The 18,337-nt window shown below is 40.8% G+C and overlaps 1 protein-coding gene across 1 annotated transcript in view; it reads right to left on the bottom strand.

The window, feature by feature from the left end:
- Positions 1-16,983, bottom strand: part of mrpl52 (mitochondrial ribosomal protein L52) — a 47,233-nt gene extending 30,250 nt beyond the window's left edge. Inside the window, exons 1-2 of the mRNA XM_028793648.2 lie at positions 16,884-16,983; positions 632-725 (exon numbers count right to left, since the gene is read on the bottom strand). Coding sequence (XP_028649481.1) covers positions 632-725; positions 16,884-16,917 — 128 coding nt within the window. The 5' untranslated portion in view covers positions 16,918-16,983. The remainder of the gene's footprint in view (positions 1-631; positions 726-16,883) is intronic.
- Between the last annotated feature and the right edge of the window lie 1,354 nt (positions 16,984-18,337).

Genomic DNA, 18,337 nt, shown 5'->3' with positions numbered 1-18,337 from the left:
CAAAGTGTAGTCACTAGATAACTTAACACACTCATTGGGAAAACCCACATTAACACAGGAGGAGGAGGTTAGGAGCACGCACTGATACAGCGCATTGCCGCACCCACAACACGACAAACCAACTCAGGATCCAAATTAGGACCGAGTGCAGCACAGGGAGAATATACAAATCCCACAAAGACATAGCCTGGATACAGGAATTAGACTCAGGATTTAGAAGCTGTCTAGGCAGATATCCACTGTCAGCCATGATATCCTAGTGGAGTTCAACGGCATGAATGCTAAAAACAGTGTGCTCATTTAGATTTACTTATTTGGTTGATGCCTTTATGCAAGGCAACTTACAACATATATAATACAACTGGTTACATTTCTTTTGGTTTTCCAATTGGAGCACGGGCAGGTCGAATGACTTGGTCATGGTCACACAATATCAGTAGCGGGACAACCTTAGGGTAAGTCCAAAGCCTTAACCACAACACCTCAGTGCCTCAACACTGTGCTCAAATATTATTAGTTTAATGTATGAGGCCATAATCCTGTCTGCAGCCAACTGACTTTGTTATTGTGTGAAGTTTTACAACCCCATTAGCTGTTGAGGTAAAAGCAGCGGGTTTAGGCCAGTACTTACTCAATCCTCCATTTGCTGCCTGCCAGTAATGCAGCTTGCAGACATACATTTTGCACCCTGCAGCTTGTGCAGAGTAATGAAGTGAGCTGCAGACCTGAAAAAATGAAAGAAAAATGCCAAGTTACTCAAAGGCATGGTAAGCAAGACCAGCAGAACACAACAGTCTGTTAGGCACTGCAAAAAATATTCATACAACAAGCAGAGAACACTGAATACTGGGCAACAGAGATCTCCAGATAAGTAACCAGTGAATTGAAAGCTCTGATGGTGACAAATAAGGCACACTATAGTATGTGCATACTCCATTTTGATCTTACCTTTAATCGTATTACAAGAGAAAAATGAAACCTATAGCTCCTTTGACATTATCTGAATGTCTATAGTTCAGGTGCCATAAAATGAATAATTATGAATAAATACACATCTAAATTTCCCCTTGAAATTAATAAAGTTTATTTAATCTAATAATACAGTAAGCGGATTTTCAAGCACACACTAAATCTGACTCACAGACATATTGGCAGTAGAGTAGTATGTTCAAAAAAGCTAGACTGATGGACTGACACATACACATTAGGAAACACTAGTTTGATACACACTAAAGAGAAACTAACTGATAGACAGACTAACTGGCAGATGCTGATGACCACCACACATTAAATGTAAACACCAATGGGTAAAATGGGAACTCTTGACTGTTAGAAAGAAATATTGATGGCTACTAATGACTAACATCATTTCCTCTATGCAGTATATTTAACTTGACCTGCTTAAAGACTGCAAACAGCAACAATGTTTGCAGGAATACTATATAAAAAGAAGTAGGAATACTTATGTTTGAATGGATAAACAGGAGTATTATAGAAATCTACTTTCCCCTACTTTGAACTTAATGTATTCAACTCTTTGTAAGGCATTCTACAGGATCCTACCAATATTCTCAATCTGGCTTCATACTATGTTCCCTCAATCTCATGTAAATAAACTTCAAAAATGTAATTTTTTTTCTCTAAGAACCCAAACTATCAACACTTCATATGTTTGTACTGTCAATATCTTACCCCCAGTCAGCATTATGCCATGGGACTGACCTATGTGACATCTATATATGATGAATGCTCCAGGCACATTTCTGCACACATCTGGGAATGCACGCCAGTTCATGCTTTCTGGTCTGCAATCTCCAATTTTCAGCTCTCCATTCTTTCTATTAATATACCTTTACCTATACCTCAAATATTCCTTCGTTTAGACCTTTCTTCTCTCCCCTTACGGATATCCGGCAAAACATTTTCTTTCTAGCTACAATCACTGTAAAAACTGTGTTCGCCGTGCACCCTGATTCTCAATCCTGGTTTGCTTTTACCTTTCAAAACCGCCGATGGACCTGGACCGTCATGCCTCAGGGATATACTGAAGCCCCTTGTGTTTATGGTTTTGGCCAGAAAAAGATAATAAATTGATACAGTATCCATATTACTAACCGAGAATGCTAAACCGGATGATGGACACAGGCACATCCGGCAATGGGCCGTAGCTGCAAAAAGACGTACTGCGCAGGCGCAAAAAGAGTCCGCGAGAGTCGGCTGAGGAGCCGAGAAAGGCAGACAAAAGAGGGCGAGAGAGGCGGATGAGGGTCCACAACAGGCGGACAAGACCACAGAAAAAAGGAGTGAGCACAGGAAAAATGGAGAAATGAGGCGCAAAGAGCACCGAAAAAAGGAAAAGGCACATAAAAAAGTATTCAAACGCAAGCAAAGCACGAAACACATTGCACACGAAACTAGACCCAAAAAAAAAAAAAACAAAAAAAAAAAGAGGCTCGCGCACAACAGCAAGGCACCACCTCCCCCCCCTACAGGCACAGGACGGGACACACACCAAGAGGGGGATTCAACAAGACACAGGAACACAAAAAGAAAGAAGACGCTCGCGCAACAACAATCCCCCCCCCCCCCCCCCCCACACACACACACACATCCATAAGAAGTGACACCCAAAGCCACATATTCTAAGTGAACATCAACACCTTCACACTAGACAGCATTGGTGTCAGCATTGGTGGATCTCCTTACAATAAAGCACTATTAACCGTTCAACTGCAGAAAAGGAAACATATTAACAGTGACTGCGATCCTCCTTATTACTTATCCATATTTCGCATGCTGAGAAAGAAACAAGTCATGAATACACGGTCACGGGTACAAAAACGAAAAGGAAATGATAACAGGAACAAACACACGAACACGAAAGAAACAACAAAATAGACGGCTATGCAGCATAGGTGGATCTCATTACAATAAGGCACTATTAACCGTTCAACCGCAGAAAAGGCTCCATATTAACAGTGAGTGCAATACTCCTTATTACTTATCCATATTTCTAAAAGAAAAAATGTCTCGACTCCAAAAACGCAAAGCTCAACTAAAGCTTCTAACTAACGATGTACCTAAAAGTAAAAACTTTATGAACTGCATTAAATCCTACAATAGTTCATTTGCTTTTGCATATACCGGAGTAAATATCAGGCCACCAAAAGGCAATGGCCCATACTGCTTTCGCATATGTGCACAAATACTGCATCGCATTGGAACTTCTCACACAGCACAGGCAAATCGATTACAGCTCCAAAACAACACGTCCCAAATACTACACATGCAACAACGCGCCTCTCAAACGGCACAAGGAAAACATACACCGGGAAAATTCATTCGGATTAATGAATGTCATTTGCAATCATTGGCATTCACTTCACTTCCCTGAAGAAACAACTGGCAATACAAGTTATACATTTACACGTTGTTGTCAAAAGGGTCAAATTAGACTGCCTCCTTTACATTCATATACTGAATATCTACAGAAGCTTCTAACTAACGATGTACCTGAAAGTGAAATCTTTATCAACTACATTAGATCCTACAAATCGGTATCCACTATGAACATTAACGGTGGCACTGCACGTGACATCCGTCTTGAAAAAATGTTGTTTATTGATGAATGTTCAATGACATGAAGTCACTTACTCAACACCATTCATAAACTTCTACAAACGTTTATGAATAATAATATTCGATTTGGAGGAAAGGTACTTTTATGAGGAGGAGATTTTAGACAGTGATTAGCTATTCTTCCAGATGCCATGCACTCAGCTATTGTTCAGTGCACCTTAAAATACGCAGACAATTGGCATTGCTTTCAAAAGATAGTTAGTAAAAAAGATACGATGTCCAGAACCAGATCATAACAATTGCTTATTACAACTGAGAGATGGTACACTCACCAATACAGATGGACTTCAGCCACATATTATTACAGTTCCTCAAGCCTTTATCTGCGACGACTTAGTTACAGAGAGATTTGGAACAGCAATCTCATTAGACCAAATGCCCCTTTTAACACAACGCACTATATTATGTCCAAAAAATATTAATGTGCAAAACATTAATACTCAAGTCATTCCATTACTTCCTGGAGAGACACAACTCTTTCTAAGCTCTGACAAACTTGACTCTGATCACAACAATAACCATTTTAAATGACCTTACAAGTTCTTAGCTGGAATTACCTTTTACACTTAAACGGCGTGTATAAAGAAATTTTCAAATAAACCTTTACACTGTGCCACACACTTTATTGTTTGCTTTCTATTTGCATCATCTACACCGTCACACTATTCTATATCTCATTCATACATCACGCTCTTTGTCATTCCCAACACCAGGGGTTGGCGAGCGAAGCGAGCAGGGGGCGGAGCCCCCTAGTATAGATAAGAAAAAAAGAAAAGAAAAATAAATAAACAACAAGTGCACATGATACTCAGAAAATTGCTATTCTTTTTAGGTGAAAATGGCCATAAAAAAGTGTCGAAGAAAAAAAAAAAAAAAAAAAAAACTGCAGTTACTTCAAGCTATCGTTAAATATTTAGGTCATGACATTTCTTGCGATACAAGAGCTCTCTCTAGCGGCCGTTTAACCATCATTCAAAACCTTCCAAGACCGGTCACAAAACAACAGGTTAAGTCAGCATATTTCTCTGTGGCTGCATAGCTTTTGGTGGGAATGTTTTCTTGTTGTGGAGTTGTGCTGTGTGTTTCCCGAGATGGATTATTTTTGTTTGCAGTTGGCATTTGGGTCGCCACGGAAATTAGTGTTTCCTTGTTGTCGCTGACCCGGTTCCGCCTCAGACTTTTCCATGATCTGGAGGCTAGCATGTATGGCACCATGGTAGGATGAATTCCTTATTTAAAAGTAGTACCAGCTTGCGGCCTGAGAAGTTGTTTGATTGTAAGTTTTTCAGGAGGAGCACAGCCTTTACAAAATCTAGCTAACACTGCGATCTGGCTGCATGTAGTGATATAGCAGGCTGACAAGGCTCTATGTGATTAAAAAAAATAAATAAATCAATAAATAAATAATAATAAAAATGCATTACTCTCACTGACCATATTCTCGTCCATTCACTGTGTTCGTGGACGAAAAAGGGGGGATTAATGAATGCAGTTTTAACGCAACCACATACAGACAAACAAAGTGCTCATGAGCCCCCTAACAGTAAAGGTACCTCACACCGTTCGTTCTATTTTAGTAGAGGATTTAAGACCAGCGCTGGCAAACCGATCCAACATCAAAAACTGATTGAATCCCTCTTAATAGCTATAACTAAACCATCAAAGTTAGCGATCGTTAAATGTCAAGCTCACATAGGAAAACAAGATCCTGTCAGCAAAGGAAACGAATTAGCTGATCACTTTGCTAAACAGGCTGCATATAATAACACACAAATCTCTTTATTCCAACAGAGAAATAACCAGGACCCTGATAATCAACTTGTTTCTTTACAGAGTGCAGCCACGGACAGAGAAAAAAGAAAATAGTCCAAAGAATGGTCCCTCTCTTATGGAGTCTGGACCCATAGGCAAACTAACAAACCTTTCCTCCCAAAGGCTTCTTTCCCAGGTATGGCAAAAATCGCTCATGGTCTAGACCATGCTGGAAGGGACGCCATGATTCAGGATGTTGAAAAACACTGGGAAGCTGCAGGCTTTTCTACATATGCAGAGCAGCTGCAGGCGGTGTGCATTATGTCAAAAGTCTAATGTAGGAAAGGGCACCCAGGTAAGTCCAGGTAAGTCCCGCCGTTACACCTAATCCAATGGGTCCGTTTGAACACCTCCAAATGGATTTCATTGAACTAACTCCGTCTAAAGCTTACCGTTATTGTCTAGTAATTGTTGATGTGTTCTCCCAATAGGTAGAATTTTTTCCTTCTAAATACGCTGATGCTAAAACTGTAGCCAAAGCTTTAATCAAAGAAATTATTCCTAGGTGGGGCATACCACAGAAATTGCAAACCGATAATGGCACCCTCAAATCTAAATTAGCAAAAATCTGTGAGCAGACAAATTTATCCTGGCCAGACACTTTGCCTCTGGCCTTAATGAGATTGAGGGCAAGAACACACCGGCAATTAGGACTGTCGCCGTTTGAAATTCTGACCGGACACCCATGCCTGTGGGCATGGTTATGCGAAATGTTAACCTGCATACTGTGGACAATGATCTTCTCTCTTGTCTTACAGGTCTCCGAGCTTCTCTGAAAGAAGTCCACGAGCAGGTTAACCAGGCCTGGAGGACTAATCTTCCATCTAAAGACACGCCGATTCCCTTAGGCACTTGGATCCTCGTCCATGACACTCGGAGGAAACATTGGCATCAGCCGAGGTGGAGAGGACCGTTCCAAGTTCTTCTATCCACACCACATGCAGTGAAAATGGAAGGATTGCCTGCCTGGATTCACGCCTCACATTGCAAGAGATGGCACCCTTGATTGCTGTGCTACTATGCTTTCTTTTCCCTTGTCTACTGCCCTGGTCACCTTGACTTTCCTGTTAGGAATCACCACATCAGTACAGGTTGATTTCTGCTCTATTATCAACTGTGGGACTGGTCGACAAGCCCAGTGGACCTGGTCTGACAAATATGTGTGTATGACTGTTTCGAAGTATTATTGGGGAAGTAACTGCGACACCTGGCAATGGGTTTTTGCTAACACTGGAACTGAGGACTGGGGTTCTCAACCTTTTGAGGCCCAAAAATACGGTTTGAAAAATCGATTTTCTATCATAAAAGGACATGCTTCTCATAAATGTGTTGACAACCATTGTAACCCCTTGATCATCATTTTGAAGAACTCCTCTTTACATGACTCAGGAACCTATATATTAGGGGCATATGTATCTGGAACAGACCCTTTAGGGAGATTTCTAATTAAGATTGACAATCCTGTTACTAACACCTCATTCTCCTGCACGCACACCCGTCTCCCCAACTTCTGGTTCAGACTTTTCTTCTGTTAAGATTATGAATATTTCCACCCTCTCATCCACTTTTTCAATTGAAACTGGCTATGGTGATCAGAACCGTTGGTTACAGTGGGTATTATATTCCGCTAAGCAAGTAAATCAATCTGATTGCTACGCCTGTGCTACGGCCAGGCCACATTTGGCTACCGTTCCTTTCCCTCTTTCTAATATTTACCCTGTTGGTCTTCCTTGTCTCCTTGCCCTTTTTACCTCTCCGTCCACACCAAAAGACTCTAACTGCATTACACTTTCTCTCCTCTTTCCCCCCCCACTCCTCATATGACTCCCCCGATGTTCCAGTCTCATGAAGGCAATTATACCTGCTTCTCTAGTAATTATAGTTCCCCCTTCCGAAGTACTAATGTTGGTCATATCCCTTCTTCCTTCTGTTCCCAGACTTTCCAGGTTAACTCCACCTCATTTAATTCTACATTATCACTTTTCCTGTTGACACAGTCCACTCCACGTGCTGATGTTTGGTGGATGTGCAGTACATTAAAATTACTTGATATTCTTCCCCCTGTTTGGACTGGCACATGCGCATTAACCCAACTTGATATGCCTTTCCGCCTCCTCCCTTTGAATTCTCCTCGCATGTCGTCCAGCTCTGGCCGACGTCGTCGACCCCGCTCTGCTGACCCCTCCACATTCTCTCTTCACGGCCCTGGCATTTACTTTGATTCCATTGGTGTCCCTTGTGGAGTCCCTGATAAATTTCAAGCGCGAGATCAAGTTGCTGCCGGATTTGAGTCTATTTTCCCCCAAGTTACAATAAATAAAAATGTAGATTGGATTAATTACTTATATTACAACCAACAGCGTTTCCTGAATTTTACTAAAGAGGCTGTTGAAGGGATACATGAACAGCTTGATAGAACATCCCTTATGACTTGGCAAAATCGATTAGCATTAGATATGCTCCTTGCTGAAAAGGGGGGTGTATGTGCTATGTTTGGTGATGTGTGCTGCACTTGCATCCCTAATAATACGGCTGCCGATGGATCAATCACCGTGCTTTGCCAGGTTTAACTGCCCTTTCAAATAAATTAGCTACCACTTCTGGCATTTCTAGCCCCTGGGGCTGATGGCTCAGGTCAGTTTTTATTTCACTGGCCGTTGCTTTTATCATTCTGTTGCTTGTGGCCTGCTGTATAGTCCCCCTAATTAGATATATTGTGTCCCAGTATTTCACTGCCTCCGTGGCCAAGGCTTATATGTTACATGAAGAATGCATGCTTCCCATTTCTTCCTCCTTTCCTTCCACTCCTTCCCCTTCTCCTACTCTCTCCCTTGTTACTCCTATGTCACCCATATTTTTGTTGGTTCAAAAAGGGGGGAATGTAGAAGAAGAATGTTCTCCTCAGCACCATGTATTTTGTGTGTTTAGTAAATTAGAATCTTTATAATAACTATTTTGTAACTTGCCAGTGAGAGACGCTTTGGCTTATGAACTAACAAAAATATGTTATTCCAGGGTTCAGGAGAAATAGTGTCCACATGAATAAAATGTAAGCTGTTTCTTGTTTTTTCCCTTTCTCAGAGTGAATGTTTCAGGGACAAGGTCACAAGGCTGCAGAAAGTACATGTGGTTTATGCAAAGGCGTCTCTCCTGTGCTTAGCTTCCAAAACACAGATAATGCTTAGCTCAACAGACATATTGTTTAACTTTACTGTTTTGATAAGGATGTTCTTTCTGTCTTATTAATCATGAGATGCTGAAGTATAAAAAACCCCTCCTGGCTTTTGATCAGGGTTCAATTGAGCTTTGCGGCAATAAGTTATACTCTTTTGAATCTCTACTTACTGCGACTCCGAATGAATAAATAAAGTGAATTGAGAAAATATTATCTGTCTGCTTTCCAGTGTGCCTTTTTCGTCCACACCTCACACTTTCAACTTCCTGACACTCTTTCTTTTCATAATGTACTTCTGCTTGAACTTTGTGCAGCAAGGATCAAGGGGTCACCTGGCCCCAGTATCAGAAGGTGGAATTTACTGGTGAAGCCAAGTCCAGGGTCAGGTGACATGCACTCAGTGCACTGCTCTTGCTCTTAAGGACATTTAACTAAGTTGGGACAATACGGTTAAAAATATCATTACAATGTATTACAGTATTTATATCATTCAATACTGATAACACTATTACTGCAGTAATTACATACTAGTGGCTAATAACTGTCAAAATGAATATCTTTCATAACGTTATTTCACAGAGACAGGCTAAATGCTAACCTGTATTAACACTGAAGATTATCACAGCTAGTTGCAGCAGGTGTCCAACACACAGCAGAAAACCTCAGCTGTTCAGTGAGCAGGCTTTTCACATTGCTCGTATGGTCTTTGCTCAGACCCCAAGAGTTGATTGTGTCAATGAGCCCCTGAGCAATGATTTTAGTAATGTGTAAAATATGCCATTTGGAAATATTTGCTTTGAAAATCCCACTCCTCATCTACATAATGAAAGGGAAGCCCCACTTAATATACTAGACACGTTACTGTATCTGTTGTGGTTCACCCAAAAGCTAAGACAATGCAAAGTTTGAAAAATAATTTCTGCTTGAGAGCCCCAATACTTGGATTCTTTTTCTAACATGTTGACAGGCATCATGTCCTTGGAAATCCAATAAGCAACTGTGTTGGTTATTTATATAATTTCCCTTTGACTTCCTGTCAGAAGAAGATTGTGTCTGACAACTTGGACACAGCCAGCCATTGCTATGAATGAGTTGTACTTACGGCAGGTGAAGGTGGCCTTCTCGCAGGAGAGATACTATCAAGGCCTAAAACAACAACTTAGATTCACACATTCTAAGTTTTCTTATAGGTGGCATGATTTAAGATTGTGAAACAAGCTGGCAGCATTGCCTATTTTACATCACATGAATTTGTTTGCAAATAGTTTTGGATTATACTGCGTTCAATTTGAGAAATCGGAAAACTTTCACGCTTCAGATGATGTATGAGTTTTTTAATCTGTTTTCACCTGTTGTTTTTATATGTACAGTATTCCTTTTCCATAATAGTATCCTATCCTACACCTCACACCTGAACAAACTGGTGAGGAAGGCAGGCTCTATTGTAGGCAAGGAGCTGGACAGTTTGACATCTGTGGCGAAGCGACGGGCGCTAAGCAGGCTCCTGTCAATCATGGAGAATCCACTGCATCCACTGAACAGCATCATCTCCAGACTGAGGAGCAGCTTCAGCAACAGACTGCTGTCACTGTCCTGCTCCACTGACAGACTGAGGAGAATGTTCCTCCCCAACACTATGAGACTCTTGAATTCCACGGGAGGTAAACGGTAACATTATACAAAGTTACTGACTGTTATACCTGCCTCGCACTCTCCACCTTGCACTTTTTAACTTGCACTATGTTTTTATCACTCTTTAATATTGTTTTTATCAGTATGCTGCTGTTGGAGTATGTGAATTTCCCCTTGGGGATTAATAAAGTATCTATCTATCCTTTTAACATTGTGCCAATACAGATTTAAGGAGCTTGCTAAATCTCTTGTATACTTTAACAAGCCCGCGATTCGCTAGCGAATCGGAAATCCAAGAATGGCAATCAGTTTCTGTTCCGTCCGATATTTGGATGGATGACATATCATGGAGGGTGGGTGCGTCTGGGGAAATGTCATTTAATTCAATAAGCATATCTGTACTAAAGCGGTTTCGTTTTGTGGAGACATGATTCTGTTGCCTTTGCTGACACCGACTGCTGGCAGAGTGGAGCACAGCACGTGTAGTTTACAAGTTGTGGTGTTCGTGTGCCAGCCACTGAGTCGGGGAAGCTGCTGGATTTGAGTCTGTGACCGTTATGTGATCTATATTACTGGCACAGTGGATTAGAGCAAGTGTAGTGAACAGGTTGTGTTGTTTGGGCGCCACCTACTTGCTCTGGGAAGCCGCTGCGTTTGACTCTGGGGCGTGCGCCACGGCGCAATATGCGGCTCTGTGGGAAGCCACTGCGTGATGACATATCATGGAGGGTATATGCGGTGGTGTGGGTGGTCGCGTGCGGGCGGCTGTACAACCTGGCGTGCACGCTTTATCTCAGGTGTAGTTCACAGGTTGTAGGCATGGTAAAGTTTCCATTTAATTCAATAACCCTATTTGAACTAAAGCGGTTTCTTTGTGTGGGCGCCTTCGTTCATTGTTTGTATCCATGACTGTACAGGTTGTGTTGTCTGGGCGCCACCTACTGACTCTGGGAAGCCGCCGCGTTTTGGGAAGCCACCGTGTTTGACTCTGGGGCGGGCGCCACGGCGAAGCACGTTGTGTTATTTGGGTGCCACCTACTGACTCTGGGAAGCCGCTGCGTTTGACTCTGGGGCGGGCGCCGCCGCGTTTTGGGAAGCCGCTGCGTTTGACTCTGGACTCTGGGGCGGGCGCCAAGGCCACAGTGCGCATGCGCCTCGGTGCCTCCGCCGTGCATAAATTAACTGTGGTTTAGTAAGACAGATACACTGGCTGAGTGATCAACTCCTTTGGAGTGTCTCCTTATCCTTAAGGAGCAAAAGTCACAAATCTCCAGCAACTGTTTTCAAGTAGTAATTGTCCAATGTTCACATATTTTTCTGCTAATACCTTATGAAGAATAGAAGCAGGAAAAACACTTTATTGTAAGACGAAACATGCATTATTGTTATCTGAAGAGTGAAATAACAATAACGCAAGGGAGTCTGGCTGCTAACCTCCAACAGGCCATAAATTCCAGAGAATGCCCTACCTGGCCCAAACCCTGCAACAATCAATGAAAGATTCTTTTCATTGGGTGGCTGTCAGAATAGCCTGTACTCTTCTTGTGATTGTTGCAAGTGCAAAGAGGAGCTTTCTACAGCCATCATTGATAAGAACCTATTTCGGATGTTCCACATGTCAGGGAAAGTTGAATGGGAATGGCAATAATCAGCATCAACAACAAAGTTGGGAGAGAGATCTCTTATGATGTTATTGTTGATTTTGCCTCTACAAATGCCAGAAAGCACAGAATCTTTAAATAAATTGTCAGGTCACACAATAAAGAAATTAATTCATTTATTAAGTCATTATAGTTGAAAATTGTTTCTTTGTGTGAGCTGAACCAGCTGCAGCTCAACACCAGTAAAACTAAAGAACTGGTGGTGGATTTAAGAAGATCACGATCTCCAGTTACTCCCTTTCCTATTAGGGAAGTGGATGTGGAGCTCATTCAGGAATACAAGTATCTGGGGGTGCATATGAACAGTAAGTTAGAATGGACCAACAACTCACTGGCCATTTATAAGAAGGGTCAAAGTAGGCTATATTTCCTATGAAGGCTCAGATCTTTTAGGGTCTGCAACACTATGCTGTGGATGTTTTATGAGTTGTGGTTGCCAGTGCTATTTGTTTGCTGTGGCATGCTGGGGGGGCAACATGAAAGTAGCAGACATTAAGAGGCTAAACAAACTAATTCAGAAGGCTGACTCTGTGGTAGGAGAGAAACTGGACAGCTTAGAAACTGTGTCAGATCAGAGAATGTTGTCTGAACTTCAGTCTGATATTTAAAATGCTAATCACCCATTTCATAGTGTTGTGGTTGGACAGAGGAGTGTTTTCAGTAGTAGGCTGACTAGAATAATGTGCTCCACTGAACGCCATAGGAAATCCTTCCTTCCCCAAAGCCATTAGACTCTATAGCTCTTCATCTGGTCAATCATCCACACTATAAACTGTTTCCTTTTTCTTTAATAGATACCCCACTACATTTTCAACTACTTACATGTGCAATAACTTGTCTGTTCTTCTCACGTGAAAAACTTTCTGTTCTCAGAATGTGTAATATTTTCACTTAACATGCAGTATTATTATGTCAAATACTTCAAAGCTCAGTATGCTATTACTGTCTAGTATACTATATTCACATGCATAGTATTTACTGTATTGCATTACCATGTATCTGTAGAGCTTAGTGAATGATGATTTGTTATGCTTTATTTTGATATCTATATTCTATTTATATTTTTATTTTACATGCTTATTTTTTTTTATTAATTTTTATTGTAATCATTCCATACAAATAGATCAATTTATAACCAAACAAATTAAAGACAAATCAAACCCCACCCCTGAGAAGGAGAGCTTAGCTAAAGGAGAATTGCTTAGGGTTTTTTAATAAGACAACAATAAGCAAAGGGAGAAATGAATATATATGTAAATAAGAGATGGAGAAGGGAATTAAATGCGGTAATAGTTATTTCTCTTATTCTAAAATAATATTGATCAGATCCTGCCAGGTTTTGAAAAAATTTTGTTCAGATCCTCTAACTGAGAATTTGATTTTTTTCCAATTTCAAATAATATAAAACATCGGTTTCCCACTGACTTATCAGAGGAGAGTTAGGATTCTTCCAATTTAACAGAAATAGTCTACGTGCCAGAAGTGTAATGAATGCAATCACCATTTGCTTGTCCTTTTCCACTTCAAGTCCATCTGGAAGAACACCAAACACAGCTGTTAGTGGGTTAGGAGGGATTGTGACCCCAAGGCTGTCTGAAAGGCACTTGAAAATTTTTGTCCAAAATGATGTTAATTTGGTGCAGACCCAGTGAGGCAGGAGCTTGGTTGCAGTGTTCGCAGGTTGGATCTTGCCCTGGAAACATTTTAGACAGTTTTAAGCGAGACAGATGAGCTCGATACATAATTTTTAGTTTTAGAATAATTCTATGCTTTGCGCATATGGAGCTCGAGTGAATTCTCTGCTTTGCTACCTTCCACTCCTTTTCTGATATATTGATTACATCTTGCCTGAAGAAGGGGCCTGAGTTGCCTCGAAAGCTTGCATATTGTAATCTTTCTAGTTAGCCAATAAAAGGTGTCATTTTGCTTGGCTTTTCTCTACATTCATAATGGCTAACACGGTACAACACCCTAGTACTACTGATATATTGATTAAGAGATCTTCTTCCCAATGTCCTCTTGGATCTTTGAAAGGTAGGGACTCCAATAGGATTTTATATAATGCGGAAATGGTGTTTAATTCCTCGGCAATGAGCAGTATTTTTTCCAGCATTGTGGAGGGTGGGCGGCACGGTGGCGCAGTGGGTAGCACTGCTGCCTCGCAGTTGGGAGATCTGGGGACCTGGGTTCACTTCCCCGGTCCTCCCTGCGTGGAGTTTGCATGTTCTCCCCGTGTCTGCGTGGGTTTCCTCCGGGCGCTCCGGTTTCCTCCCACAGTCTAAAGACATGCTGGTTAGGTGGATTGGCGATTCTAAATTGGCCCTAGTGTATGCTTGGTGTGTGGGTGGGTGTGTTTGTGTGTGTCCTGTGGTGGGTTGGCACCCTGCCCGGGATTGGTTCCTGCCTTGTGCCCTGTGTTGGCTGGGATTGGCTTCAGCAGACCCCCGTGACCCTATGTTCAGATTCAGCGGGTTGGAAAATGGATGGATGGATGGATTGTGGAGGGTGCGAGGTGGGGAAAATCTGGCAATTTCTGTTTAACAAAATTTCTAATTTGAAGATAGTGAAAGAAATGTGTAGCTGGGAGGTTGAATTTTGAGCGTAATTGTTCAAAAGATGCAAATATGTTGTCTATATAAAGATCTCTGAGCATTTCAATCCCAAAACTTTTCCAGGTATTAAAAACTGGATATGTTTGCGAGGGTTGAAAGAGGTGGTTTTCTTGCAGAGGTGCCACCGATAAAAGATTTTCCATCTTAAAATGCTTTCTAATTTGGTTCCATATTCTAAGTGAGTAAAGCACAATTGGGTTATTAGTATATTTGCGATAACTTGCATTTATTGGAGAGCAGAGCAGGGAGTATAAAGAAGTACTACAGGATTTTATTTCTATTGCGGACCAGGCCTGTGTATGTTCATTTATTTGTGTCCAGGTTTTTATGGCTTGTATGTTTGCTGCCCAGTAATAAAACTGAAAATTAGGTAGAGCCATGCCACCTTCTGCCTGAGGTCTTTGTAGGGTTGCTCTTCGGATACGTGGGTGTTTTGAGTTCCAAATGAATTAGGTTACTGTTGAATCTAATTGCTTAAAAAATGATTTATTGATATATATTGGAATGTTTTGAAATAAAAAAAGAAGTTTAGGAAGGATATTCATCTTAACAACGTTAATTCTTCCGGCTAGAGTGAGATGAAGGGTTGACCATCTATCCAGGTCTTGCTTAATTTTTTCCATACAGACGGCAAAATTTTGTTGATAAAGAGCTTTATGTTTACTTGTGATATTTACCCCTAGGTATTTAAACTGATCTGCTATGGTAAAAGGTTGGGTGTCCAATCTGATATTATATGCTTGTGAATTCACTGGAAAGAGTATACTTTTATTCAGATTAATTTTAAGACCAGATATCTTTTGAAATTCTGTTAGTGCTGTTAGAACTGCAGGGACAGTGTATTCTGGGTCTGATATATATAAAACCATATCATCTGCATATAGAGAAATTTTCTGTTCCAGTCCTTCTCTGACAATCCCCTTTATCTGATAAGAATTTCGGCAGTGAACCGCCAGTGGTTCAATAGCGATTGCATGCTTATTTTTATATGTGCGCTATTACCTGTGTACAGTTGTAACATAAATAATTTCCCTTAAGATTAATAAAGTTTTCTGTTTCTGATTTATGTCTATTTAATTAATATGTCATTTTAATTTGCACTTTACTGATGGGTGTTTTGCACAATGATTATTTTTTCATTTTATAGTTTAGTTAAGTTCTTATATAATTTAAATTAGTGGTCTCCACTCTGGTCCTGGTGTACTACTATGGCTGCAGGTTTTCATTCTAACCCTTTTCTTAATCAGTGACCAGTTTTGGCTGCTAATTAACTTCTTTTCCCTTCAGTTTAATTGACTTGTTTTTCTAAGATTCAGTCCTCTGAATTGCTTCATATTTTTCCCTAAATGACACCCAAACAGAAATAAGATGTGAAGTGAGCTAACAGATGACCAGCTAAGCTGGGGCCTCAAACCAATTTAATTCCAACCAGTTTCTTATGTAGAAGCCAATTCTTGTTGTTAAACTTCCTGTTTACCGTAAATCATGGTTTGTTGGCGTTCTCATCCTGCTACAGCAGACATTTCCATAACTGTTGTTTTTCTTTTTTTTTCTAAGACCACAGTCAAAATGTTTGTGGACCTGTGCAGATTAACAAATTAACAAAAACATAAATAATTGAGAGGTCCCAGTCTTAAATAGCAGGTCAATTAAAATTAAGGAAAAATAATTAGCAAAAACTGTTAACTGACTAAAAAAAAAGGTTGCAATAAAACCCTGCAGTCACACTACCGCTCCAGGACCGGCGTTGGAGACCCCTGCTTTAAATGTTCTATTCGTTTTCTTGTGATTTTTTTAGTACACTGAAATCACTGCTTTATTGTGTGTGCTAGGGGGCCCAAATTCAAAATTTGCTTAAGACCTTATAAATACAATGGCCGGACCTGTGTGTGTGTGTATGTACGTCCGGGGGGGGGGATGGGGAGAGAGAGAAGGGTCACAGGTTCAATCTATTTTAACAGGCAGCACAGATTCCTAGATTGTCACAGATAAAAAGGAAATCAAAACTTTTAAGGCGGACGTGCTTAAATACTAAGCAGCTCCTAACAGATAACACATATGTATTAAGCAGTGAGACGAATTGCTATTTGGGAGTCTAAACCGATTAGGCTGACATACGGATAGATGACAGGGATCCCCAGACTGTAGGTAGTCTCGGGTGGTCAGACAGGTGGCGTCAGCAAAGCACAAAGCCTGTTAAACGGACATACAAACTGATACGGAGGTTCCGACTAAACCACACAAAAGGCAAGCATAAACGTTATGTATGAACCATTTCATACCTTGTTTTTTAATACACAGTAAGCATCTTAACTTTTCGCGACGTGTATCGAGCCAGAGTCACCTTCTTACCTGTTCTCACACGGGTACATAAGGAAGCCGCCATGTCTGCTTACAAACTCACTCGACTAACGGTGGCCACGCGAGACCAAACAGTGCGGCCAGACAGAAACGCGAATTCAATGGAGGAACACCTTTCACGCTGCTGTCCCTGCCGTTAAACACTTACTTCTACGAGAGTTTTGCATTGTATTGTGTTTCATTTGGTAATAAAAAAACACGTACTCAAAGTGATAATTTCAGTGGTTACTCTTGTGAAAATTAGAGATAGATTTAGAGAAGTTATTATTTTAAAGAATATGTGCAGATTTTTTTTTACGGGAAAAGATTTGAAATGTTTCTGAGACTGAGAAATTTCTATTGGGAAACAGTGCCACCTAGTGGCAGATACAGAAATCCAAGGTGACATACAGGGGATTCAGAAAACATTCAGACCCATTCACTTTCGGAACACTTTTCTGTGTTGAAAATTTATTTTCAGATGGATACATTTGGTAGTTTTTCCTATCAATCTACACTCAATATACCATAATTACAACTTGAACATTTTTTTTCAAAAAGGTTTGCAAATTTATTAGGAGTCAAAAACTGAAATTACTAAAAGCACGACCGGGTAATCAACATAGACCTCGTCTTCAGCATTAACGTTTGCAGTTTCCCCAGTAAATGGAACTCTGTCTCCCGTGAACTGTGGTGAGGCACAGATGAAGACAAGGCTGTAAAACATTTCTAAAGCTTCAAGTGTTTCCAAGAGCACAGTGGCCTCAGTTATTGTGAAATGGAAGGAGGGTGGTATCACCAAGACTCTTCCAAGAGTTGGCCATGCAGCCAAACTGAGTTACCGGACAAAAAGAGCCATGGTCAGGGAGGTGACCAGGAACCTAATGGTCACCCTAACAGGGCTTCAGAAGTTCTTTGCTAAGATGGTAGAGCCTGTCAAAAGGGTGACTATTTCAGTAGCATTCCATCAATAGCTTTATGGCAGAGTGGACATACACAAGCCACTCTTAAGTAAAAGGCATATGACAATCTAAAGTCTGCTTAGACAAAAGCTGATCTATTGGGCAGAACTCCAATCACAATATCTGGTGAAGACCAGGCACTGCTCATCTCCTGCTTAAAATCATCCCTTGGATGAAGCATGGCAGCTGCAGCAACATAGTATTTTTTTTTTCCTACCCAGGAAGACTCAAGCTGGAATTACTGCCAAAGAGGCTTCTGCTGTACAAAGTACTGGATTAAGGGTCTGAATACTTCTAGGAATGAGAGATTTCAGTTTTTGATTTTTAATAAATTTGAAAACCTTTCTGAAAAAGCACTTTCACTTTCTCATTATAAGTCATTAAGTGTAGATTGATGGGCCAAAATAGCAAATGTATCCAATTGAAATTTGAAAGTTTGAAATCTACAATAAAATAAAGTGTGCAGGAAGTGAAGGGGCCCAAATACTTTGTGAATCCACTGTA

This window comes from Erpetoichthys calabaricus, chromosome 2 (assembly GCF_900747795.2).
Source record: "Erpetoichthys calabaricus chromosome 2, fErpCal1.3, whole genome shotgun sequence".
Lineage (NCBI taxonomy): Eukaryota > Metazoa > Chordata > Cladistia > Polypteriformes > Polypteridae > Erpetoichthys > Erpetoichthys calabaricus.
The sequence above is the reverse complement of the archived record's forward strand: the minus strand, read 5'-3'. Positions and strand labels throughout refer to the sequence as shown.